The sequence below is a fragment of the Phoxinus phoxinus genome (genome assembly GCF_949152265.1).
Source record: "Phoxinus phoxinus genome assembly, chromosome: 20".
In the NCBI taxonomy this organism is placed as follows: Eukaryota; Metazoa; Chordata; class Actinopteri; order Cypriniformes; family Leuciscidae; genus Phoxinus; species Phoxinus phoxinus.
This window is the reverse complement of record NC_136895.1, coordinates 24,899,150-24,925,463: the sequence shown is the minus strand read 5'-3', so window position 1 is coordinate 24,925,463 and position 26,314 is coordinate 24,899,150. Positions and strand designations below refer to the sequence as shown.

Genomic DNA, 26,314 nt, shown 5'->3' with positions numbered 1-26,314 from the left:
GTTGTGCTGAAGTGTGTCCTCGACCTGCAGTGTCTCTGCGGTTCATCATTATCTGCTGAGATGCAGCTTTAGCAGACGCTGGTTTCTTTGTAGACGTGATGCAACAAGTGACTTTGCTGTTGTGTGAAAGACAGTCATTCTAAGAGCAGAGACAAACACACAGAACTGAATCTGTTTGATGATTTAACTGGTTAAAAAGTCATGAATGGGATGTTTGATGTCATTTCCTCTTGCTGCTCTATGTTAGCATCTTTTACTAGTAAAACAACGTCTGTTTTTGATTTCCATATTAAAAATAAAAAAGCAGTATGCAAGATCATCCTTTGGAATAAAAATGATATAAAATGATGTTCAGTTGTAATCTATCTGGAGTTTTAAAAGGTTTTATTAAGAGAATAACAAGGTTATTCAGAGAGAAACCTTGGTCTGTTATTAAGTTCCTGACATAGTTTGTGTTTCCTTTCAGAAATCAAAGACGGAGTCTGTGTATGAAAATGTCCCCAAAAAACGGTGATCTTTATCTACCGAACTGATGAGAGATCATACTGGACCCGGTCTCACTCCTTTTGGTTTTGCTCGCATTTATTCCCTGTTTTCACTCTTTGTGTGTGTGTGTGTGTTTGTGATGTCTGAAATTGTGTTATAATTTAGTGGTTTCCCAAAAGTACATCATCCATAAACTTCACTAAAATGTTCTATTTTTAGTTTCCCAGACAGGAACATGGTGTCGGCCCAGATCCGGCCCACATCTGGAACACATGGAGTTCACACGCACCAGATGTGGGCCGGATTTGGGCCAATATGTTTCTGTCTGGGTTATCAGAAATGTGCATAACTTTCATTAGTAAATATAAATCCACCCTTAACTGTGCATCTATGCCTGTCATTTACTCTTCTTGTTTTATTGTAAAAAAAAAGAAAAGAAAGAATATTAACTGCATTGCATAATGGTTTACAGTATCACACACAGAAAGCCCTGCTGGATATTTGACCAAATGTAACAAGCACATTGTCGCTCTCTGGTGTCAGTAAAGCAGAAAATCACATCTCTATAATAATATCACTACTTTTAACAGATAGGGGGCGCTATTTTAGAGATCTGCTGTTCTACAGTAGATGTCATATTTCCATCTTATAAAACCAGCTTTATGTGATGCTTACCATTCACAGTGATTTTAGTTTGTGATTTGGTTATCAGTCTTATATTAATTAAACTGATAAAAGCTGGATTTTTGAGTAAGCAGCTAAAACAGCATCATAGCACTGAGATCAACATGAAACAGCCGTGTTCAGGAAAACTGACTATTATGCAAGTAAAATTCATAACGCTGAGTTACATGCAATCAATGTGAAATCTGTCACAGAAACCTTAACTAAGAATTCAGATTTCCAAGAACAGCCTTCACCTTCCTCCAATATAAATAGAAATAAAAACATATAAAAATCACAGTTGATTAGACACTGTTCATGTTCCTAAAGATGGAGTTGTACAGCGAGTTAGCTTTAGTAAATGTCAAAAGTTGAATCCTAAAATGTTACAGGTGAACATTAGTCCATCAGTAAGTAATGTACAGAGACGGTAACTCTATAAATGATTAACTTAGTTCAGTTATTTCTGATAACAAACTCACAGATTCCAGTCGTAATGAGTGAAACAGATCTGTTTTAATGTCATTCATCACATGAACACACAAAGACCTTTCAAGCTCCTTTCATTGTTACAGAAAATAAAATCGTGTTTTAATGGACTAACATTTTAAAGCACATTTTCCTTTGCTGTTGAAAAGTTAAAGGGTTAGTTCACCCAAAAATAATGTCATTAATGCCTCCGTTCATCTTCGGAACACAGTTTAAGATATTTTAGATTTAGTCCGAGAGCTTTCTGTCCCTCCATTGAAAATGTATGATCGGTATACTGTCCATGTCCATAAAGGTAATAAAAACATCATCATAGTCCATGTGACATCAGTGGGTTAGTTAGAAGTTTTTGAAGCATCGAAAATACTTTTTGGTTCAAAAATAACACAAAATAAGACTTTATTCAGCATTGTATTCTCTCCCGGGTCTGTTGTCAATCCTTCACAGTTACGCTGATGGCGTAAGACGCTGATGACGTGTTATCTGGTGCGCCCGAGCTTCATTTATAGACTGAGGGAAACGCACGCTGTAAAAGTGTCTCATCCGCGACATGCACATTTACGCACCATTAAAAAAATGATATCCACGCAAACAATGTAGAATAGCTTGAATATAGCGTGCGTCTCCCTCAGACTGTAAACGAAGCTCGGGCGCACCAGATAACACGTCATCAGCGTCTTACGTCAGCAGCGTCACTGCAGAGTCCTGAACGCAGATTCACAACAGACCCGGGAGAGAATACAGTGCTGAATAAAGTCGTAGTTTTTGTTATTTTTGGACCAAAAAGTATTTTCGATGCTTCAAAAACTTCTAACTAACCCACTGATGTCAGATGGACTACTTTGATGATGTTTTTATTACCTTTATGGACATGGACAGTATACTGTACATACAGTTTAAATGGACGGACAGAAAGCTCTCGGACTAAATCTAAAATATCTTAAACTGTGTTCCGAAGATGAACGGAGGTCTTACGGGCTTGGGACGACATGAGGATGAGTCATTAATGACATTATTTTCATTTTTGGGTGAACTAACCCTTTAAAAAACAAACAATGCAAGGCACCCAAGTTCTGTCTTCTACTGAGGTTGTGTTTTTCTGAGGCCTATAGTACTCTGAAACTGACATGACTTTTCTGAGAACATTTACTATAAAGTGCCGCTTCTAAATCCTGCTGTTGATTTTGGAACCCCAGATCTCAGAGTTCAGAGAGATCTGATGATGTTCTGTAAGACAATGAGCTCTTTGAACAAGAAAACCAAACAGGATCAAATTAAGAAACAGAAATTTGTACAATTGCAAGTATTTTATTCAGACAAGTGTATTCAAGTGAAAAGCTTAAAACATAATTCAGATGCTTAATACCAGTTAACATGCTTGCACAGCAGCCAATAACATGTATGGAACATAAAAAAACAACAATATGAAAATACAATTTGGCATTTTGTTGCCATTTTTATCCACAGTGTTTTCCGTTACAGGTTCAGTTCCTGAGATTGAGAGTTTGATCAAGGACACATTGGTGATATTTCACAGATCAACCCTTGCAGGATTTTAACTGACTTTCTTTAACCACAAAGATACGGCATTACAGACAAAAACACAAAGTTCCTCATAGACTTAAACATAAATAAAAGGATCCCAGCTGAAAACACCAGCTTTAAAGGAACGTGATTATCAGCATGATGATGTTTTCTTCAGGGATGTTCCTCTCTAGTGTTGTCAATTAACAATAGTAAAGATTGTAACATTACCAGTATGAGTACAGACTCAATTCAGTACCTGTGTGTTTGACTGACAGCCGCTCTGTGAAGAGCTACATTACTGGGTCAAAATATCCATCTTGAATGATTCATGTTCAGTTATTAATGAAATGTCTCACTGTTCCTGTCTGGATCACTTTAGCCGCTTCAATAAACCCTCTATATAATGAAAAACAAAGCACTCTCTACTTTAGCCAATTAACTGTTTGAATTTCTAAAGCAACATTTACATAAAAAAATTGTTAATGCATTATTTAAATGACTTATTATATTTATTTATTCATGTATTATAGCAAATTAGTTTGAATTTGAATTAGCAAAAATGTTGAGGTGACTTTCAGTATGGTACCTAATAGTGTAATCTTGGTATTGTTGCATTATTTGTTGCATGAGTGTGGTTGTGAGTGTTTCCTGATCCTCTTCTCTCATTTCCCATCTTCTCGTTGTGTTCTCTTCCTGAAAGAATCTAAATAATTTACTAAATAAAAAAAAGTTTGTAGATTAACTTTGATGATGGCTTGAGAAAGCATAGCAGGGAAGTTTGATAGTTTTAACAACTTTAAGTTTGAAGGTTTTAAGTGCAGGTTATTTAAGTTTGAAATAGTTTATGTTGGAGTTCTCAAGCAAACATAATAATGTTACTGCGGTGTCTCACTGGCAGGCTCAGTCAGAGACTTAGTAGAGGAATTCCCATCCCACAATGGAGCGTAATCCGGATTAGGGGACGGGTCCTTTGGATTACATGCCTGTAATAAAACAGGGTAAAAGAAGGTACAAGGTAAAATAAATGAATGGGACTGATGATTCACTGACACAAACAGAAAAAATATATAAGACTTAAAATGCTGTTTTCCCCCCTGATATTTGAGTAATGATAATAAAGATTTAAAAAAAAAAAATTAAAAAAAAAAATGAACAACATGTCTTATATGTGGGATGCTTCTCTTAAAGGGGTCATGACATGAGCAATCAAAATGTATTTGATCTCTTGACATACACAAGGCCATTTTACTAGAAAACATATTCTAAGTTTCAGAACTTAAATCTCCGCACAGCAAAAATAGCTTTTGTTCAAGCCATCTTCCTAAACAGCCTGCACATCTGAAATGCTTGAACTATACTGGCGAATATAAATAATTCATTACTGGTGCTCATACCTGCTCTCTTAATAAAGTTGCGCTTTTTGTTTTCATATTGTCATTTGGGAGTTTACTTGTAAGAAACATTTATATTACACCCTGATCCTAGACTAGGGTCATAACAGACAATGTCCAGGTCAAAAAATAGAATTATGATTATATAATATAATTAAATTATTGTAATTTTACAACAACATAAAATGCATTCATGTATCAACCCGATCTCACCAAATGCGTCTATATAGCACGCAGTGTGTTTATCGTGTAATATATACGCGAAAATGAGTTTTTACGTGCATAGTATACGCATGGATAGCACATGGTTGGGTTTAGGGTGGGGTAGGGTGCGTGTGTATTATACGCTTGGGTAGGATTAGTGGTGTGGGGTGCGTGTGTATATCACGAAATTAAGTGCGTATCATATGCACGCGCAAAACTGCGTATCATATCCACGTAAAAACTCATTTTCGCGTATAAATTGCACGATAAACACACTGCGTGCTATAGAGACGCATATTTATGGAGTGTCAGTTACTACTGGTGTTTCTATGCAATGGTTTCTGAATGAAACTACATAAAACACACAAACATGCTGCAAACTCACAGATCTGAATCAGTTTTTCTACAGGCAGATTCAGTGCTCATAGTATCTTACCGGAGGAGTGCGATTCGTCCTTCTGTCTGCGCTGCCTGCACACAGTACTTTGGTTAATAAGAATACAAATGTTAACTTCTTTTAAAGATACAAATGTTCAAACAATACACATCTTATTTTCATCTTGTATCAACTGTATGTAATACTCACATGTGTAAATCACAGCAGCAGTTGCAGCAACAAGCAGCAGGACACCAAGAACAACAGCAACAACAACAGCAACAACATGTATCCCTGCAGCAACAGCTGAAGACAGACCGTCATTATTACTTACAGAGTGACTGATACAAACAACTTTACCAAGAGATGTGTCTGCTACTTTGGTCATCATTTGTATCACATTGAATTAACTGATAAATGGCGCCTTCTGGTGGGTTTTAGCAGAACAGCATCACGGTGAGCTGAACAGGAAACCGCATTCATAATTTTATGTGTTTTTCATGTTAATTGTGTATCACCTGGGGTGCATGTTAAGGTGATAGAGATCATCACAATTATATTTCTTATATTAATTGTAATATAATTATATTTTTGTATTATTGAGTCCAAGTCACCATTTCAAAGAGGCCACAATGAAGACATGTACTGGGTTGATTTGAGGGACTTTTTGATACTCACCAGTGACAGTAACACTGAAGATCTTTATGATGCTGAATCTGATGTTGCCGATCTGTAGTTTAAAGAGTCCAGAGTCTGTGTTTCTGGTGTTTGTGATGGTCAGAGATCCAGTCTGATTCACTTTCAGTCTGTCACTGAATCTCTCATTACACTGAACATCTGTACAGATCTTACTCTGATCTACAGTGATTTCAGCGATGAGAGTGTCATTAAAGTACCACATAATCAAATTATTTGTATTTATTTTTTCACCAGGATCTAAAGTGACAGATTCTCCCTCCTTCACAGATGTTCTCTTCATTTTATCTCGTTCTGAAGCAGGAACATCTGAAACACAAACATATACAAATTGATTCCTCAAGCTTATCTTAACTTTCAGCCTATTTCCCATTTGTTGACCTTTAGTGCTTATAAAACACAATTTGCATAGATGTTTTTACATCAAATCCTCTGAAGTTTGGATTCCTAGTGAACAAAAAAAACGCATAGTACTGTAGTAGGAAACAACAGATGCATTTAAAGGAGAACTCCGGTCAATTTTAACATTGAGCTCAATTTTTAGTAAATTTTGAGTGCTGTCAATACAGAGAACAACGACAAAAATCGGTGTTGCCTACACCGAGTTATCCTCTTTTTAAAATTTGCACCCTATTGACTTGAATGGGGTCTAATTTTAAACCTGCTTTTATTTCTCTTATCATCCTTGATGTGTCATACAAGTGCCCAGCCATGTTGAGTGATTCCTTCAGAGTGAACACGAGTGAATCTGACTGCAGATGTGAAATATATGAATAAAAATGATGTTATATCAGCCAGCGCACATACCTGTATTTAGTTCCTGTTTTCGGTCGAAGTCCACAGTAGTCGATTGTCGAGTTCACGCGCGTGATTCATATATTTCACATCTACTGCAGTCAGATTCACTCGTGTTCACTCTGAAGGAATCACTCAACATGGCTGGGCACTTGTATGACACATCAAGGAAGATAAGAGAAATAAAAGCAGGTTTAAAATTAGACCCCATTCAAGTCAATAGGGTGCAAATTTTAAAAAGAGGATAACTCGGTGTAGGCAACACCGATTTTTGTCGTTGTTCTCTGTATTGACAGCACTCAAAATTTACTAAAAATTGAGCTCAATGTTAAAATTGACCGGAGTTCTCCTTTAAAGGTGTAGTAAGCAATTTCTGAGAAACGCTGTTGATATTTGAAATCAACCCAAACAAACACATCCATCCCTTTATTGCCTCACCCCCAAATTGCATGAACAGTTGATGTCAATTTATCATAGCTGAAGCAAGGGCAAATACATTTTTCTGGTGATATTCTTCTGACTTTTTGTGATGTCTCTCAGCCATATCTCTTTCTCTGATTGGCTACAAGTGTGTTGTTGTGCTGCTTTTCTCAGAAATTGCTTACTGCACCTTTAAACAGATGATAATTGAAGGGGAACTGAAACGTCCATGTTTTCGCACTGGTAGTAGCTACATATATTAGAAAAATCACCTTGCCTAAAATTTTATTTTAAAAAGTTGTTAAAACCACAGATATGAATAATTGGTCAATCCTGCATCACCCTGGCGCGCACATTTACCATGCTGAACAGAAATACGACTCGGACAAATCGCACTCCATTTGCGTGCACGCGCCTCCCGCATTAATACGCGCTTAAGCGAGTATAAATGCACTTCCTTTGCCATATCCGTTTATCGATAGACTTTTCACACAGCAAGCACCCAGATCTGCATGGAAGCTTGGTCTACACTTAAATAAATTAACAGAAAGTGAACTAATGTGGATAACAGATAAAAAAAATAAAAATAAAAAAACATGAAACCCGCGGTTCATAGGAAAAAACGTCTCTGGTTACGTATGTAACCTTAGTTCCCTGAGAGGGAACGAAACGCTGCGTTTACGCTGTGGGAACACTTCCAAGTGTCTCGTCATGAAGCAAATGTATAATCAGTCCAATGAATGAGCGGGACGTCAGGTGACGTCATAGACCAGGAAACTATAAATCACCCCTGAACGCAGAGCGTGACAGCTTCTGAAAAGCCTGAAGCAAGTCGATCAGGGCATGCAGGAAGTATGGCAGGCGAACGCAGCGTTTCGTTCCCTCTCAGGGAACTAAGGTTACATACGTAACCAGAGACGTTCCCTATCAAGGGAACTCCCGCTGCGTTTACGCTGTGGGAACCCCAATACCCACTACGCCATAATGACAAGTGCCCGTTCTGTGTGAAGACCTTGCGCACACTAGAAGCAAGCAACCTCGCCCCAGGAGTGGAGAGGTCTAAGTCATAAAATTTGACAAATGCATGCGGCGAGGGCCAGCCTTCCGCATCACAAATGTCGTGAAGGGAAACTCCCGAAATTAGAGCCATAGAGGCAGCCATACTCCTCGTAGAATGGGCCCGGACAGCCAAGGTGAAGGCTGTCCGGCCGCTTCATAAGCAAGTGAGATAGCCTCAACTACTTGCTTGCTCATTATCTGTTTAGATGCAGGGCAACCTAACTAGTTAACCCAAAGCAAACAAATAATTGCTCTTATATACGCCACAGGGCAGCTCTGTGGACATAAGCATCCAAAGCCCGGAAAGAGCATAACAGATTAAGTTTTTCCTGATCTGGGGTATTAGGTGGAGGACAGAAGGCCTGCAGCACAAATGACCCGCAATTTTAGAAGGGACCTAGGAATACAACCCGGCCTGGGGTGAAGAAAGACTATCACCCTACCAGGTGCAAATCCAAGTATGTGCAGGCCTCAGCCTCATGTACCACGGAGAAATCGAAATTAAGGATCTCTCCTCAGAGATAACCCAGCAAAGAAACATTAATTGCAGAAATCAAGTATTGTACCATCAGGGCAGATAACAAGATTCAGAAGGTGTTCTCCGCACCAGGCAGAGAACAGTTTCTATTTCAATGCATATTCAGTATTCTCGTGGAGGGAGCTCTAGACTGGAGTATGGTCTCCACGACCTCGGTCGAGAGACCTGAATCTATGAGCTGGGCCCCCTCAGAGGCCGAGCCCACAGTATCCATAACTCCGGAAGAGGGTGAAATATTGTGTCCCTGATTGGGACGCTAAGTCCCTCCTGAACGGAATCTCCATGGGAGAGCCATCTAGAAGGGACAGTAGGTCTGAGAAACACTCTCGGGCCGGCCGGAATTGGGCTACTAATAATAGATGAGCCCCTACCAGGCAAACCCTCTCCAGAACTCCCGGGAGCAAAGATATCGGGAAATGCGTACAGGTGTAGCCTCAACCACACCTAGTACATCGTATCCAGTCCAAGCGGAGCTGGATGCATCAGGGAGAACCACAAAGGGCAATGCGTAGTATAAACGATGCAAAAAGGTAGACTGAGTTTACCGAAGTTCTCCCAAAGGAGCTCCACCACCTCAGGGTGAAGTGTCCATTCCCCGGGCCTCAGCCCCTGCCTCAACAGGATATCTGCTCTGATATACGAGACCATCAGTGTGTTGTCCGAAAGGACAGGCACATGGTGACCTCTCGGGTCTGACAGGAAGTATTGAGATAATCGGAATACCGCCATCACTTCTAGCCATTTATGTGCAAAAAGGAAGATGGTCCTGCCAAAGACCCTTCGCCGAGTGACCACTCATGATCACCCCCCACTTGTGAGGGAAACATCTGTCGATAGCATTATGCGTCGACAAGAAGCCCCCAACACTGGGCCTGGGCGAGGAACCAAGGTTCTTCCACATGACCGAGGCACGTAGGCATAGCCGCGTGACCTTGATCATGTGAAAACGGATTTCCCCTCGGAGAAAACCCCTTGGGGTCCTGAGCCACCACTGCAGGGGTCTCATGTACAGAAGGCCAAAAGTAATTACGTTGGACGCAGCTGCCATGAGACCCAACAGTCTGAAACTGCTTCACAGTGAGTGACTGGCCTAGTTTTACCCCATTTACGGCGAATCGTTATAGCACACCTAGAAAAGTGGTCCTCTGAGCTGGGAGGAGCACACTCTTCTTGGTGTTGTGTCGCAACCCCAACATCTTAAATAAAACAGGACGACATCTCGATACCGAACTGCCATATGCTCAGATTGAGCTAGGATCAACCAACCGTCTATATAATATAATACGTGAATGCCCTGGGGTCTCAGAGGAGCCAGAGCTGCATCCACGCATATTGTAAAGATGCGGGGTGATAAACATAGGCCGAATGGAATAACCCGATATTGGTATGCTTCGCCCCTGAAAGCAAACCTCAGGAACCTCCTGTGATGAGGATGGATAGATAAGTAAGCGTCCTTCAAGTCTATTGTGACAAACCGGTCCTCGGACTGAATCTGTGCACAATCATATTAGCGTAAGCATACTGTGAACTTGAGATTCTGAAACCTGCCGTTTAATTGACGCAGATCTAGAATAGGACGCAACCCTTCATCCTCTTTCAGAACAATGAAGTAACGGCTGAAAAACCCTGACTGTCTGCTGGGAGGAGGAACCCCTTCTATAGCTCCTTTTGCAGAAGTGTCAGCACTTCCTGCTCCATAACCAGAGCCTGCTCGAGGTCCACCACTGTGGGGAGGACCCCTAGAAATCTGGGCGGACGAGAACCGAACTGAATTCTGAAACCCTTCTATAGTGAGCAGGACCCACTGAGAAATATGTGGCAGTAGTAACCACGCTGCCAGAAATTCTGCTAAGGGCACCAGTCTCTGGAGTCTGGCCTCTGGATTTGGTTGAACAGTCACTTCGGTGCCCTGAAGCGGCGAACCGGCAGGGAACAACCGAACTGGCAGCGCTGCGACCCTCCTCAAAGAGTCGCACCCCAGAGGTCGCCGAGGAGAAACGATTTCTCAAAACCGTCCCTGCCCCGGAGGAACCTTCAGAAGCCTGATAGCCTCAGCGTCAGGACTTCTTGTCCAAGTTTTATTAGAGATAACGACAGTCCTCAGATCTTGCCTACCTCTAACTCCTAGTTCCAACGACCCTCCTCGGAGGATCGTTGGAAAAAGCAGGCACCTCGGTACCCTGAAACGGCGAACCGGCAGGGAAACCGAACTGACCGCTCTACGACCCTCCTCGGAGGATCGTTTGGGGACGCTGACACCTCGGTGCCCTGAACGGAGGACCGGCAGGGAACAACCGAACTGGCAGCGCTGCGACCCTCCTCAGAGAGTTGCACCCCAGAGGGCGCCGAGGAGAAACGATTTCTCAAAACCGTCCTACCCCGGAGGGGACCATCCTCAGAAGCCTGCAGCCTCGGCGTCAGGCTTATTTTCTTTCTTTTTGCAGCACTTTATGCTGCGAGGAGCTTTAGTAGGTTGAGACTGCTTCCCAGCAGTCTCAGGAACATTAGATCGGTGAGGAAGAATCCTCTGGAACGCCGCTGAATAGTTTATTCCTTTGTTTATTTGAAAGCGCAGAGTTCAGAAGAACAGACATGTTTTATATTATTTTTCTTTACATCAGAAAACTTAATATATATCACTCCGTGGCCACCAGCAGGAAACAACCGAACTGGCAGCGCTGCAACCCTCCTCAGAGAGTCGCCCTCCAGAGGACGCCGAGGAAAAACGATTTCTCAAAACCGTCCCTCCCCGGTACAGTTTTGTCTGTTGCGCGACGCAATTCTGAAATAGCGTCAGCGCTGACATCCTCACATTCATCCATGCCCTTATATATAAATATATATATACTTTACCAACCAGCGCTGCTTAATAATATTGATCTATTATTTATGATGGCTGGTGGGTAGCGTCGGGGTTATAATGACGCCGACTCAGGAGAGAGATAGCTTGCAAGCGTCTCTTAACCCGAGGCTCTGTCATACCATGATACTAAATACCCATAACTATAGTAGAAGTTTGGGGATTTAAAACACATAAATAGAAACCGGTTTATTCCACGATCTCGACACCTCAGTGTGCAGATAGGGCGCTTTTTTTAAAACGGCAATCCCCGACGAGGAGGCTGAGATATAGAGTTTATATAAATCCATTATATTTTCACTCTCAGATTTTTTATCATTATATTCTCACTCTCATAATGTTGGCTGGCCAGTAAATATTTATTTAACTTAGCAACAGCACTAGATAAAACCTCCTTTTATAAGCTCCTCTTTATTCAACAGAGTTATGAGCAAACTTATTTATTATAGAAACTCATAAACATCTGCCTTATATATATATATATATATATATTCTTTATATATATTCTTTATTGTTTTGTTCTCTCTTTCTTAACAAAACATAAACGATACCAGTTCCTCGGAACTGGAAATCGCAGCATCATCGCGGGGAGGAGAAACGCAGCGCGTGCTTCTCCCCGAGAAAAGCCACTGGATCTGGCAGATGAGAGCCGAGATAGGGCGCGCCCGTCTCAACCCCCGCTGTCAGATCCGTTTGCGAACCCCACGAAACGAGTCCCCGCCGCGCCTCGGCAACAGCGGGACCCGCGCCTCGAGGAACGCGAACCGAACCGTCATCCTCGAAGAACGGCCGGCGGGAGCAGAGCGTCCTCACGGACAGCTTCTAGCAATGCTCACAGGCAGTCCCCTCGAGAACTGACTGTTAACATGCTCCACTCCCAAACAAGCTGATGTGTGTGTGTCCCCGCTCGTAAAATAACGTGGGCAGGGAACAACACAACGCTTGTTTGCTCTTTTTTTTTTTGCCATAAAATATATATTGCAACTTGACAGACAACAATAAATAAGACAGACAGAATCAGACCGATTCACACAGAGAGCGCTTCGCTGAAGAAACAGAAGCTGTCACGCTCTGCGTTCAGGGGTGATTTATAGTTTCCTGGTCTATGACGTCACCTGACGTCCCGCTCATTCATTGGACTGATTATACATTTGCTTCATGACGAGACACTTGGAAGTGTTCCCACAGCGTAAACGCAGCGGGAGTTCCCTTGATAGGGAACTGTATTACTCTCACCATTGTACAATAATTTCATTAAAAATAATAATATTTAACCTTTTTTTCCCATGAAGGTAGGCTTTATATAGAGTTCATCAAATACATTTCTGTATATTGTTGTATATAATACAACAAATACATGCTAACTTACATGGTGTTGACAAGAGACAGGAATATGATGGCAGACATCACGAACAATGTTTCCATGTGCAGTTTGTTAACATATAAAACATTAGAAGTCGTCTTTTTGTCTCGTACTAATAAACTACACTAAGTTAGCGTTAGCTAGTTCATTACAGCTGTTATCTAACAATGACTGTACCTAACGTTAGTTGTTCGCGGTAAAAACACTGTGGTGTAGACAGAGCCTTTGAAGCCAACCAACCCCGTGACGTCACAGGTTAGAATACTGCACAATGATATAACGAAAGATATAACGGTTTGTCTTTTTTCTTTTATATATTTACATTTGTCATGTTTCTTATATAATTGTTGATTATAGTGGAAATCCTTCTTGTAAATCATGTAAACTTGATTGACTGCTTCATTTCCCCTTTAAAAGTGATCAGGTGATGAGGTGTCATCTTCACCAAAACAAACTGATAAAATAACAACTCAATAATTGAAAAACAATTTGTTTTAAAATCATACTAAACTAAATTTGTTGTTAATTATACAAACTTCACTTTAAAGGGGACCTATAATGCAAACTTCACCAACATGTTTCCGGTGCGGATTCCTGACCTGTGTCCGTTCTCAAACCGTTCAGTACATTTCCACTGCAGAAAACGGGTTCCAGGCCGGAAAGATCGGTTCAATTCCGGCCATAAAAACTTGCTGGTCTCGAATGGAACTGGGGAATGGGAATAATACTGTTAATTTAAATTAAGTATTTAAGTGTAAGTATACACAGGCTTTATAATGGCATGTGCGAGTGATTTGAGTGTTTGAAAACAAAACTTCACTATAGATGATCACTAGACAATGCGTTTTTCTACGCTCACGGCCAAGGAATATACTTTGAAAGCTCTGCGCACTCAACTGTGTATGAGACTGAAAATGAAGTGTATATCTTTACAGTATACTGTATGTCTGCTGTCTTTTATGAGACACGCCCACAGCTGGTGATAGACTGTGCATTAGCACAGGTCCCTCCCTTAATCGATCCGCCATGTTTATATCCTCACTAGAGCAGCTAGTTGTAACACACAGTCTCAGATACGTGGTAAACGGTCTAAATGTTCTCCGTTTTATCAATTTATCAACTAACCATTCAGAAATATCTTCATTTAAATGCATTATCAGAGGTTCTACTTCTGCCAGAGTCTCTCCTTCATTAGTGTCCCACTCCACCTCTGGCATATGGCTGAACACTGGTATTTTCACTGTCATTCATTTTTGTTCTCCTGTTTTGTTGTTGTTGGAGTATCTGAGGCAGGAGCTGTAAAGGCACAGCACTCTTCTGGAAAAGGGGGAGCAGCAGCTCATTTGCATTTAAAGATACAGACACCCAAATATGGGCATTTAGGGCATGGTATAATACATAATTTTGGGGGTATTTTGAGCTGATACTTCACAGGCACATTCTGAAGACACCTGAGACTTGTATTACTTCTTGTAAAAAGTGGCATAATAGGTCCCCTTTAACAGTAAATGTGAATAAATGTGAAATAATTCACACGAAAAAATAAAAATCACCTCTGAATGTCACTGCAAAAATATCACTAAACACATTACTGATGCAATTTAAATGTACACTTCGTTTTTAAACTTTGCGACTCACCAAAAATGCTGAATCTCTTCATGATGCTGGTTTTGCTGCTGATGATATTTAGTTGATAATGTCCAGCATCTGTGATTGTGATGTTTGTGATGGTCAGAGATCCAGTCTTATGATCCAGCTTCAGTCTGTCTCTGAATCTCTCAGTGCCTTCATTACACTGAACATCTGTACAGAACTTACTCAGATCTCCATTGATTCGAGCGATACGGATGCCATTGAAATACCATATAATCCTCTCTTGTTGGTTTGTTTCAACATTAGTGTGTAGAGTGACTGAATCTCCTTCCATCACTGACACTCGCACTTCATCTGTACCTACACTAGATGCACCTGAAGAAGAAATTAATAGTTAATTATACACCAAACTAAATTACACAACAGGAAAGATCTGTGAAAATGTTTCCTCCAGATCATAAAGATTGTGAATAGAGAAATGTCTGAATTCATAATGTGTTTACACATTCACTCATCAGACAAACATTAGTCTCACGGATGATCTTATACATAATGACTTCTCTGACTTTTTATAGTGGATCAACCGATGGGATCAAAGATTTAATGAATCAACACTATTATACTCACTAGCGATAGTAACACTAAATCTCTTCATGATGCTGATTCTGCTGTTGTTGATCTGTTGTTTATAAAGTCCAGCGTCTGATGTCCTGATGTTTCTGATGGTCAGAGATCCAGTCTGATGATCCAGCTTCAGTCTGTCTCTGAATCTCTCAGTGCCTTCATTACACTGAACATCTGTACAGATGAAACTCTGATCTACAGTGATTTGAGCTATTCGAATCCCATTAAAATACCATTTAATCTTTTCTTGTTGGTTTGTTTTAACACCAGTGTTTAGAGTGACTGAATCTCCCTCCATCACTGACACTTCATCTTTATCAACACCAGACACACCTGAAGAAGAAGAAAAGAAAGCCCTTATGAGCAAAACAAAATTACAGGATATGAATATGAAAAATATGAAAAGCTAGTCTATGACCGGACTAAACCAGCCAAGGTATTAGCTCTTTTTTTTCTTCTTCTCGATATTGAGATATTTGCACACCACTAAATGTACCACATGTAATCAAACAGCAGAAGAACATCATTGATTGACAGATTCACTTATCAGACAAACATACATGAGTATACTGATCTTATTTAACATAATGAACATTATACAATTCATTAATACATAGATGAATGTTACACATGATAATACCTCATAAAATTGTCAAATTTTTTCCTATTATGTGTATTATGATGTTATAATGAACTATATGCCTTTCTCCACTGACGTTCTGAGTTGTTCAAAGAGTGTCTGATGATTGTTAGAAGACAGACTGAGATGGAGAACGGGAACATGTTTTGTGTAACATTAGCAACACATTAATAGCTGTTTGACAATGTAGTCCATCCAAAGGCCAATCATATTAATTACTGTTATGTGTCTGACGTTGTAGAGAGCGATACCATTCTGATACATTGTAGAGGAGCCTGTATAATACTCTCTTCCACTTCTTCTGTATCAGTTTCTTGTTAAAACATATATGCCTGAATTAAACCTGTATTTCCACTTGCCATTGTGCAACGTTTACTAGAGTAAAGTCCAGTGGAGCTGTTGTGAGTGAGTGGAGGCAATGTTAATTAGCATATTCATGAACCCACATATACAGGAAGCAAGGGTATAGAGTTATGGCGCTTTTCCACTGCATGGTACGGTACGGTTCGGTACGGCACGGCACGCTTTGGCGCTTTTCCACTGCATGGTACGGTACGGCTCGGTTCGGTACGGCTCACTTATGGCGCATTTCCACTGCATGGTACGGTACGGCACGGCTCGCTTTAAATGGTACCACCTCTGTTGAGGTTCCAAGCGTACCGTACCGATACTAAATGTGACGTGAAAACACTGCAGATCACTGATTGGTCAGACAGAATCGTCACTTCAGCGTCATTGTATTTGCGACACGAGACACTAAACCCGCTAGATTTAAATAGCCAGCCAACGCGGTAGCACCTGTTTTTAGAGTTTTTACTTGACAAAAAAAGTAAAAAAAAATCAAACAAGAAATGGCTGAATCGTGGTCAGTGGACGAGGTGCAGACGTTCCTCTCGTTGGTTGCCGAGGAGCGGAAGTAGCACAGCTCTTAGCCGCACACGGCTACCACCGGACCTACAATAACGATCAGTCCCACCCACTTTGAAGCGGTACTAACTGCAGTGGAAAAGCAACCGAGCTAAAGCGAACCGAACCGTGCCGTACCGAGTTGAGTCGTACCACGCAGTGGAAAAGCGAAGCGAGCCGAACCGCTCCGCGCCGTGTTGAACCGTACCGTACCGAACCGAACCGAGCCGTACCATGCAGTGGAAAAGCGCCATTACATTCAAAGGCATGAAAAAAAAAAAGTTTTAAAGGGGACCTATTATGCAAAATTAATTTTTGCATGGTGTTTGGACATAAATGTGTGTACACCAGTGATTAAAATCCACTCACTCCTTTTTTAAAATCCCCATAAATCATAAGCGGTGTCTCCCAACAACCTGTATTCAGCCATGGGGCTGGTGTGACGTCACATCAGCCACAGGCCCCGCCCACGAGTGTTGACAGTCACTACCGTTTTAACATAGACCCGCCCTGATCGAGTTCACAGCGAGTTGTACACATCCACCATTGCTGCACTGGCGAGAATGTCTCCCAAGCGTTGTAGGTGTTGTGTGGCTGGATGTATTAATCCACATAGCTCTCTATTTACTCCCGAAATCGGAGGCAGCAGCTGAAGGTGAGGTGGATTCATTTGGTTTTCGAAGAAAATGCTCCCTCAACTCTACCGAAATTCTTTATGTACTTACGCACTTCTTATACTGTGTTAGCTCTCAGCTCTTACGGTGATTTTATGAAGTAAAACTGACACTTCATCTTTTGTGTGATGTACAATAAAATGTACAACACAAAACGGCCGTGCTTTAAAATTTAATATAATGTAAATATGCTTTTCGCGTTCGGGTTTGTCCAATGTATTCCTTTAATAATGTGAATTATCCAAATTTGAGTAAAATCCTGAGTTTGAACTGATCCACCGATCCTGATGGAAATATGAAGAAGCCAAATGAATGACGCGCTAATGTAAAATAGCTCTATTAGCCTGAAGTACACTGAGGTCACCAAGCGTTCGTTTTTAAACAATTACTTAATCTATTCTGTGTCTTAACAATAAAACATTAGCCAATAGATCTTAACTAAAATTACCACTGTAAACCGATACGATTAGAGTTAGCATTTAATATTTCTTTAATACGGCCAAATCATTCATAAAATAGTACATAAAGGAATGGCTCGAATCGTCAAGGCCAATAAGATTGCTGTATAATAAACCAATTAAATTGGGGGTGGGCGACAAGTGTCTTATTTTACATCTTGTGAAAAGGGGCATAGATCAGGGGATCACATTATTGACTACAGGGGGACTTTAATAATAACTTACCATGTACAACAATAGAGTAGGATTCTCCACCGCCACGTTTTCTGTTGGACACCCATACATCATAAAGTCCTGAGTCTGTGTTTCTGGTGTTTGTGATGGTCAGAGATCCAGTCTGATGATCCAGCTTCAGTCTGTCTCTGAATCTCTCTTTACACTGAACATCTGTACAGATCTTACTCTGATCTGTAGTTATTTCAGCTATGCTAATTTTATTAAAATACCAAATCATTTCTTCTTGTTTGTTTTTCTCTATAAGATATTTTAGAGTGACTGAATCTCCCTCCATCACAGACACGGACTCTCCATCTGTACCAACACCTAAAACACCTGAAGAAGAAATGAACAGTTACGAGCCAAACAACAACACACAAATCACGTTTACGTTCATTGTTCATTTTTATCTTTGACCAGAAAAGAGACAACAAATAAATGTCTTAGAATGGTCTAGCACACACATGCCTATTAAACTAATTTCCATCGAATATAAACTAAACTGCTTCACGTTCGTTCATCGTTGTCCTAAAGAGACAAGAGAAATGATAACCTACAAATGTCTTACCGTACAAAAGTAAACAAATGCGCAATAAGCGAATATTTGAGACATTCTGCATTTTCACAATGTTGGCCTTAAATGACGTAATTCGGTAACGTAAAAGTGCTGTTTCATCTGTGAAACTGAAAGTAATCTCTGATGCGTCGTTCTTTAAACGGTGCAAAACACAAGTCTTTTTCAGCTTCTGTTTGTACTGATGATGGGCGGTTGCTCGTTTGAGATGAGCCTCGCCCTGCAGTGAGGAGAAGAGAGGAGAGAGAAGTGAAGCCAAGACGGACATGCAGATCTCTCTGGTAAGAAGTGGATTAATGTCGAGTCACTCGCGTGATTTACGCTCATGCGCTGTGTTGCTGCTTGCTGGACATAACTGGATTTAGGTTCTGTTGTTTTTATGTGAAAATAAATATCATGAACAAGACATCCAAAGCATTTGCTATTTTATTCCATTCTAAAGACGCGTTTTCCATAATTTTTTACTTTAATACATGTTTTTTTCAGGTTATTATTATTATTTTGAAATATGACAACAGTTATATGAAACCGATAGCACTGTCAGAAAATTAGTGAAGATTCACACAGAATTTATACTCATAAAAACATGATATCAGAGTTTTAAAATCAAGCATTTTAAAAAGAGAACAATACATCACGGTTGTTTAAACCAGTGAGCATTAAACCAGTGAGCATTAAAGGGATAGTTCACTTTAAAATTAAAATTCTGTCATCATTTACTCACCCTCAAGTTGTTTCAAACCTGTATTAATTTATTTCTTCTGCTGAACACAAAGAAAGATATTTTGAAGAATGTCAGTAACCAAACAGTAGTCTGTACCCATTGACTTCCATAGTAGGAAAAAAAAATACTATGGAAGTCAATGGGTACAGACTACTGTTTGGTTACTGACATTCTTCAAAATATCTTTCTTTGTGTTCAGCAGAAATAAATTAATACAGGTTTGAAACAACTTGAGGGTGAGTAAATGATGACAGAATTTTAATTTTAAAGTGAACTATCCCTTTAAGCTTCTAGCAAGTCGTTTCCCATCGTGCTTTTGATCAGCGCAGTCGGTGGAGAGAAACTGCGCCCGACTGCAGAATCCGACAGGGCCGTCTCGCCATCCCGAGAGTTTTTTTAATATATGAGGAAGCATTCATTTGCGTATTGACAAAGCCACAATTGAAGTCAAGGTTGCAATGTTAACACGCATTACTCCTCTCTCATTGTCCGCTTCTGCTGGTTTCAGTCACGTTACGCTGGCTCTGAACGAAAACGTGTTGTGGAAACGAGTTGAGATAGGCTATAGTGCTTTTTGTCCCTCTCTGCTATCATAGTTTTTCCAAGATGGCGGAACTACATGGAAGCCTCCGTGGACCTACCCGTCCCATGTATATAAAGATAATAAATTCTTCATTTATAAGGATAAGTCAGATAATTGGCAGAGGTAATTGTACACCATTGAGGACATATTTATGAATAAAGACATTGATTTTAGTTAGGCTAATAAAATACTTAAAAAAAAACTACACAGTGTACCTTTAAAGAAAAAGAAAAAGCAACGCCTCCTAATGTTATGATATGCACGGAAGGAGACCAGAGGCGGTTTTTAAAATATTTTTTTTATTGGATGTCAATGGAGGAGAAGCTTCACAATGCTGAAATTTTTTTGGGGGGGGGGAGTTGAACAGCTTATTTATTGAATCGAAAGCCTATTGGCTAATCTTCAACTTGGAGCCTCAGGCTCACGCCAATTTTGGCTTGATCTATTTTTAGTTTACATCGGGAAAAAAGGCTGTTTCATAAGAAAAGTCACAGTTGCACGACAGGTATAATTCAGTTTACGACACTTCTCATTCATTTCTATGGGACACAGTTCATGCGTCCCTGCTCGCACTGACATCAGAGCCGGGTCTACCATACTAGATGCGATCTCAAACGCCTTGGGACAGACTTTGATGCTTCGGGAGTGACAGCTATGATGGCTGCAGACTCTGGACTTGGAACCACCGGACTCAGAATCATCAGACTTGAGAGGTAGATGTAGTGTTGGGGAAGGTTCCTCCTCTACCTCCCCCACGGTGAAGTGGGATCCACTTATACAAAAGGGCACAATCTAGGAACTCACTCAGTGATTCTCGAGGACCATCACAGATAAGAGTACAGTAGATAGTAACGCGTTATGTAATTCATAGCAAAAGAAGTCAATCAAAGCCTGGGAGGTCAGTGATATTAGCAATGTCCAGGCACTCTCTGATGTAGTCCTCGATATGCAAGTTTCTTGGCGAAGTCAGACAAGTCTCACTGCTGGATCCATATTTGGTCTGGTGTTCTGTAACGGCGGTTTAGTAAAAACAGGACGTTGAATCCAAATATAGCTAAAGGTTTATTTAAACAAAACAACAGAAGTAAATCCAGGCCAGAACAAGATAATCAAGACAACAGAACATAAAACAAATGCATACATCCACGATGGAAAACACAAGACAAAGACTATGAGACATAGGGTATTTATACACAAGAGGTGATTGGCAAATAAGACACACCTGGGAACAATCAGGAACTAATCAGGGTAACTATGGAGACAACAAACAAGGCAGCAAGGCAAACAGGAACAGAACACAGGAAAGTAATACAGATATGAAAAGGAACAGAACACAAGACAGGGGAACGCAGGCCGGGATCATGACATTATTTGAATTTGATCTTACTAACATTAAAAAAGTATGTTCCATATAGTATAAATATATTGTTGTATTGAATGAAATTTGTGCTGCTGGTGTGTGATTGGTATAGCTTATATATTTGTGTAATTTATTCACATTCAGAGTAATAAACAGAAAATACATTTCTGCGGTTCAAATTTGGTCATTTTTACTATGTTCAAATCTCTCTTGTTTTAGATATCTTCATTTCAATGATTACAAATGCAAATCTACTGCACTGTACTGAAATACATGAATACAACGACATACTGTGGAAATTTGAAGCTGAAATCGGTAGCGCTGCTGGAATCTTCTCCCCATCTGATGTTCCTGATGGGAGATTCAGAGATAGACTGAAGCTTGACGATCAAACTGGATCTCTGACCATCACACACACCACAACTGAACATACTGGAGATTATAAACTGGAGATAATTGAAGCAAAACTGACATCAAAATCATTCAATGTTTCTGTATGTGGTGAGTAGATAAATTTACATGATATAATGATCAAACATTCCAATATTTAAAATTATAGAGACACTCAGTGCTCATCATCACACTAAACACTCACTCAACACTTTAAAACAAAAATAATATTGCTGGTTAGATTGATTTGTTCATATACGTTTATTTTACCTTGTTTTCCTGCTAATCTTCCTGTTCCTGTCATCAGCACTAACTCTTCACAATGTTCTTCATCATCAAATTGTTAATTGGTGTGTTCATCAGTGTTGAATGTGGGTCATGTGACTCTCTCCTGGTACGCATTAATTTGAATGAGAGGTGTGTGTGTGTGTAATTTAGTGGTTCCCCAATAGCATATCATCCATAAACTCAACTAAAATGTTCTATTTTTAGTTTCCCAGACAGCAACATGGTGTCGGCCCAGATCCGGCCCACATCTGGAACACATGGAGTTCACACGCACCAGATGTGGCCCGACACTATGTTTCTGTCTGGGTTATCATATATAAATGTACATAACTTTCATCAGTAAATATTGATTCCACCCTTAACTGTGCATCTATGCCTGTCATTTACTGTTCTTGTTTTATTGTAAAAAAAGAAAAGAAAATTAACTGCATTGCATAATGGTTTACAGTGTCTCACACACAAAAAGCCCTGCTGGATATTTTACCAAATGTAACAAACACATCATCGCTCTCTGGTGTCAGTAAAGCAGAAAATCACATCTCTATAATAACAGCTCTACTTTTAACCGATAGGGAGCGCTATTTTGGAGATGCTGCTGTTCTAGATGTCGTATTTATGTCCATCTTATAAATCCAGCTTTATGTGATGCTTACCATCCACATTGATTTTTTTTTTCAGTTAAAACAGCATTGCAAGAGCCATATTTCATATTTTAAAATTTATATTTTCATATTTTTATTGCGTAAATTTGATAAAATAATTATTTTTGTTAATTAGTCATTTACTGTGGAATATATTTCTTTGGTTTATATTTGTTCTTACCGCGCATGTTCAGTGAGGTCTTTTTTGTAGCGCATGTAAAAAAGTTTGACGCGCATGCAATAAGAGCAGACGCACATGGAGAACACAAAGCTTTTGACCGTTTATTATAATATAGCATACATTGCCTCATAAGTAGTATCTCTACAAATAAGTTGTTGAGAAGACATCGCTGGGCAAGAGGATTATGCTGTATGTTATGTGATTCTTTATTGACTTGGAAAAATAAACAGTGATAAAGGAACTATATGGATTTCGAGTGTGAATACACAACAAGAAGACACGCGTCAAAACTTGGGGAATAAATAAGAAACATTCACATGTCCCATACAAGCATCTTAGCACTGAGATCAACGTGAAACAGCCGTGTTCAGGAAGTTGACTAATATTATGCAAGTAAAATTCATAACGCTCAATTACATGCAATCAATGTGAAAACTGTCACAGAAACTTTACCTAAGAATTCAGATTTCTTTCCTCCAATATAAATAGATGAAATAAAAACGTATTAAAATCACAGTTGATTAGATGCTAAAGATGGAGTTGGTCATCTAGCTTTAGTAAATGTCAAAAGTTGAATCCTAAAACGTTACAGGTGAACATTAATCCATCACACCATCAGTAAGTAATGTAGGCTACATACTGTAGACTCTATAAATGATTAACTTAGTTCAGTTATTTCTGATAACAAACTCACAGATTCCAGTCGTAATGAGTGAAACAGATCTGTCATTGATCACATGAACACACAGACCTTTCAAGCTTGTTTTTATGCAGCATGTTTTTATGGGCTAACATTTCAAAGCACATTTTCCTTTGCTGTTGAAAAGCTAAAAAAACAAACAATGCAAGGCACCCAAGTTCTGAGGTTGTGGTTTTCTGAGGCCTATAGTACTCTGAAACTGGCATCACTTTTCTGAGAACATTTACAATAAAGTGCGCCATGTGACGCTTATAAATCCTGCTGTTGATTTGGGAACCCCAGATCTCAGAGTTCAGAGAGATCTGATGATGTTCTGTAAGACAATGAGCTCTTTGAACAAGAAAATCAAACAGGATAAACTTAAAGGAACACTCCGACTTTTTGGGACTTTAGCCTATTCAACTTATTCCCCAGAGTTAGATAAGTCCATACATACCTTTTTCATCTCCGTGCGTGCTATAAGTCTGTTTGACGCACCCACCGCTAGCCTAGCTTAGCACAAAGACTGGATGTAAATGGTTGCAGCTAGCATACTAATCCAAATAAAAGACAAAATAAAGCAAACATTTTCCTATTTACATGTTGTGACTTGTATAGTCACAGAGTGTACAAAAAACAAAGTCACATGAGACACAGACATATTTTAACCATAAATACTGGGAACTATATTCTCTGAAGGCGAAGCACTGCTACTTGGGCGGAGTGATAACCGCAGCACATGAGACGAACTCTGAACGAACTCTCTGCTCCTCACCACGGCGCGTCTCAGGTGCTGCGGTTATCACTCCGCCCAAGCAGCAGTGCTTCGCCTTCAGAGAATATAGTTCCCAGTATTTATATTGTTAAAATATGTCTGTGTCTCATGTGACTTTGTTTTTTGTACACTCTGTGACTATACAAGTCACAACATGTAAATAGGAAAATGTTTGCTTTATTTTGTCACTTATTTGGATTGGTATGCTAGCTGCAACCATTTACATCCAGTCTTTGTGCTAAGCTAGGCTAGCGGTGGGTGCGTCAAACAGACTTATAGCACACACGGAGATGAAAAAGGTATGTATGGACTTATCTAACTCTGGGGAATAAGTTGAATAGGCTAAAGTCCCAAAAAGTCGGAGTGTTCCTTTAAGAAACAGAGATTTGTACAATTGCAAGTATTTTGTTCAGACAACGTGTATTCAAGTGATAAGCTTAAAACATCATTCAGCGTAATACCAGTTAAAGTGCTTGCACAGCAGCAGTAACATGTGGAACATAAAAAACAACAATATGTTGCAAATGAAAATACAGTTTGGCATTTTGTTGCCATTTTTAGTTCCTGAGATTGAGAGTTTGATCAAGGACACAATGGTGATATTTCACGGATCAATCCTTGCAGGATTTTAAATGACTTTCTTTAGCCACAAAGAAACGCCATTACAGACAAAAACACAAAGTTCCTCATAGACTTAAACATAAATAAAAGGATCCCAGCTGAAAACACCAGCTTTAAAGGAACGTGATTATCAGAAACAACAGTATGATGATGTTTTCTTCAGGGATGTTCCTCTCTAGTGTTGTCAATAACAATAGTAAAGATTGTAACATTACCAGTATCAGTACAGACTCAATTCAGTACCTGTGTGTTTGACTGACAGCCGCTCTGTGAAGAGCTGGACAATACTTGGTTAAAATATCCATTTTGAATGATTCATGTTCAGTTATTAATGAAATGTCTCACTGTTCCTGTCTGAATCACTTTAGCCGCTTCAATAAACCCTCTATATAATGAAAAACAAAGGGTAACGCTTTAGATTACAGCCCGGAAAGTACTGTGTAATTAAGAGGAATTTACAGTGTAACTTTCTGTAATTATAGTGTACCTATAAAGTACTTGCATGTAAGTATAAGGGAACAATATGTAAAGTTTTGGGAATAAGGGGATAACAACCAGGAGAATTAAACAAATATTTATTCTACTATTATGATTCTTACATTTTGGAGCAATTTACCGAGAACAGACACTGCGTACCTTTTTGAAATAATGGTGAACCAGTACATACTGTATAGCCTTTTTAAAAATTACAGGGTACATATCTATGCAAATACAATAAAAAATAAATAAAAAAATTATAGCAAAAGTGCAGATGTTTAAGTTTGGGCTAACATGTTTCAAGGCAAGAAAAGCTAAGACTATTGCAATTTTTTTAAATACTGGGAAATATATCTTGTTTGATGTGGTTACAGGGCAAGTGGTGCTTGTATAATAAATAAAGGTTTCCGAGTCAGTGATATAAGATTGTGTGTATGCATTTTTATTGTACTTACCCTGTAACTACATGGAACAAGAGGGTAACAAGCACCACTTTAATTTACGGCCCGCAATGTCACATTTACCCTGTAACTACATGGAACAAGAGGGTAACAAGCACCGCTACATGAAACAAGAGCATCTTTCCCCAATATTTAAGCAAAAGTTGCAATAGTTTTCGTTTTCAGTGCACTTTTGTTAAAAATATTACTTTATAAATGCATAGATATGTACCCTGTAATTTTTAAAAAGGCTATACAGTATGTACTGGTTCACCATTATTTAAAAAATGTATGCAGTGTATGTTCTTGCTAAATTGCTCCCAAATGTAAGATTGTTATATCATAATAGTAGAATAAGTACCCCTTAGTTCTATAATACTTACAGTATAAATATTTGTTTAATTCTCCTGGTTGTTACCCCTTTATTCCCCAAACTTAAAATATTGTTCCCTTATACTTATATTGTAAGTACGTTATAGGTACAATATAATTACCGAAGGTTACGCTGTAAAATCGCTTTAATTACGCAGTACTTTCCGGGCTGTAATCTAAAGCGTTACCAAACAAAGCACTCTCTACTTTAGCCAATTAACTGTTTGAATT

At 39.5% G+C, this 26,314-nt stretch overlaps 1 protein-coding gene and 1 long non-coding RNA gene across 2 annotated transcripts; both read right to left on the bottom strand.

Moving 5' to 3' along the window:
* Positions 1-2,929: 2,929 nt before the first annotated feature.
* Positions 2,930-5,548, bottom strand: LOC306987639. Its single transcript, XR_013795208.1, has 3 exons — positions 5,347-5,548; positions 5,197-5,231; positions 2,930-4,148 (listed from the first exon to the last, which is right to left on the bottom strand). It is a non-coding gene; the product is annotated as an uncharacterized lncRNA (long non-coding RNA).
* A 198-nt stretch (positions 5,549-5,746) lies between these two features.
* LOC306988229 (uncharacterized protein) lies at positions 5,747-21,650 on the bottom strand (the record flags this gene model as incomplete). The annotated part of the gene is made up of 7 exons (XM_079593036.1): positions 5,747-6,141; positions 14,506-14,835; positions 15,088-15,417; positions 17,988-18,314; positions 18,547-18,772; positions 20,454-20,631; positions 21,511-21,650. 7 exons carry the CDS (start codon positions 21,648-21,650, stop codon positions 5,747-5,749), a joined length of 1,926 nt encoding a protein of 641 aa, XP_079449162.1.
* Positions 21,651-26,314: the final 4,664 nt, after the last annotated feature.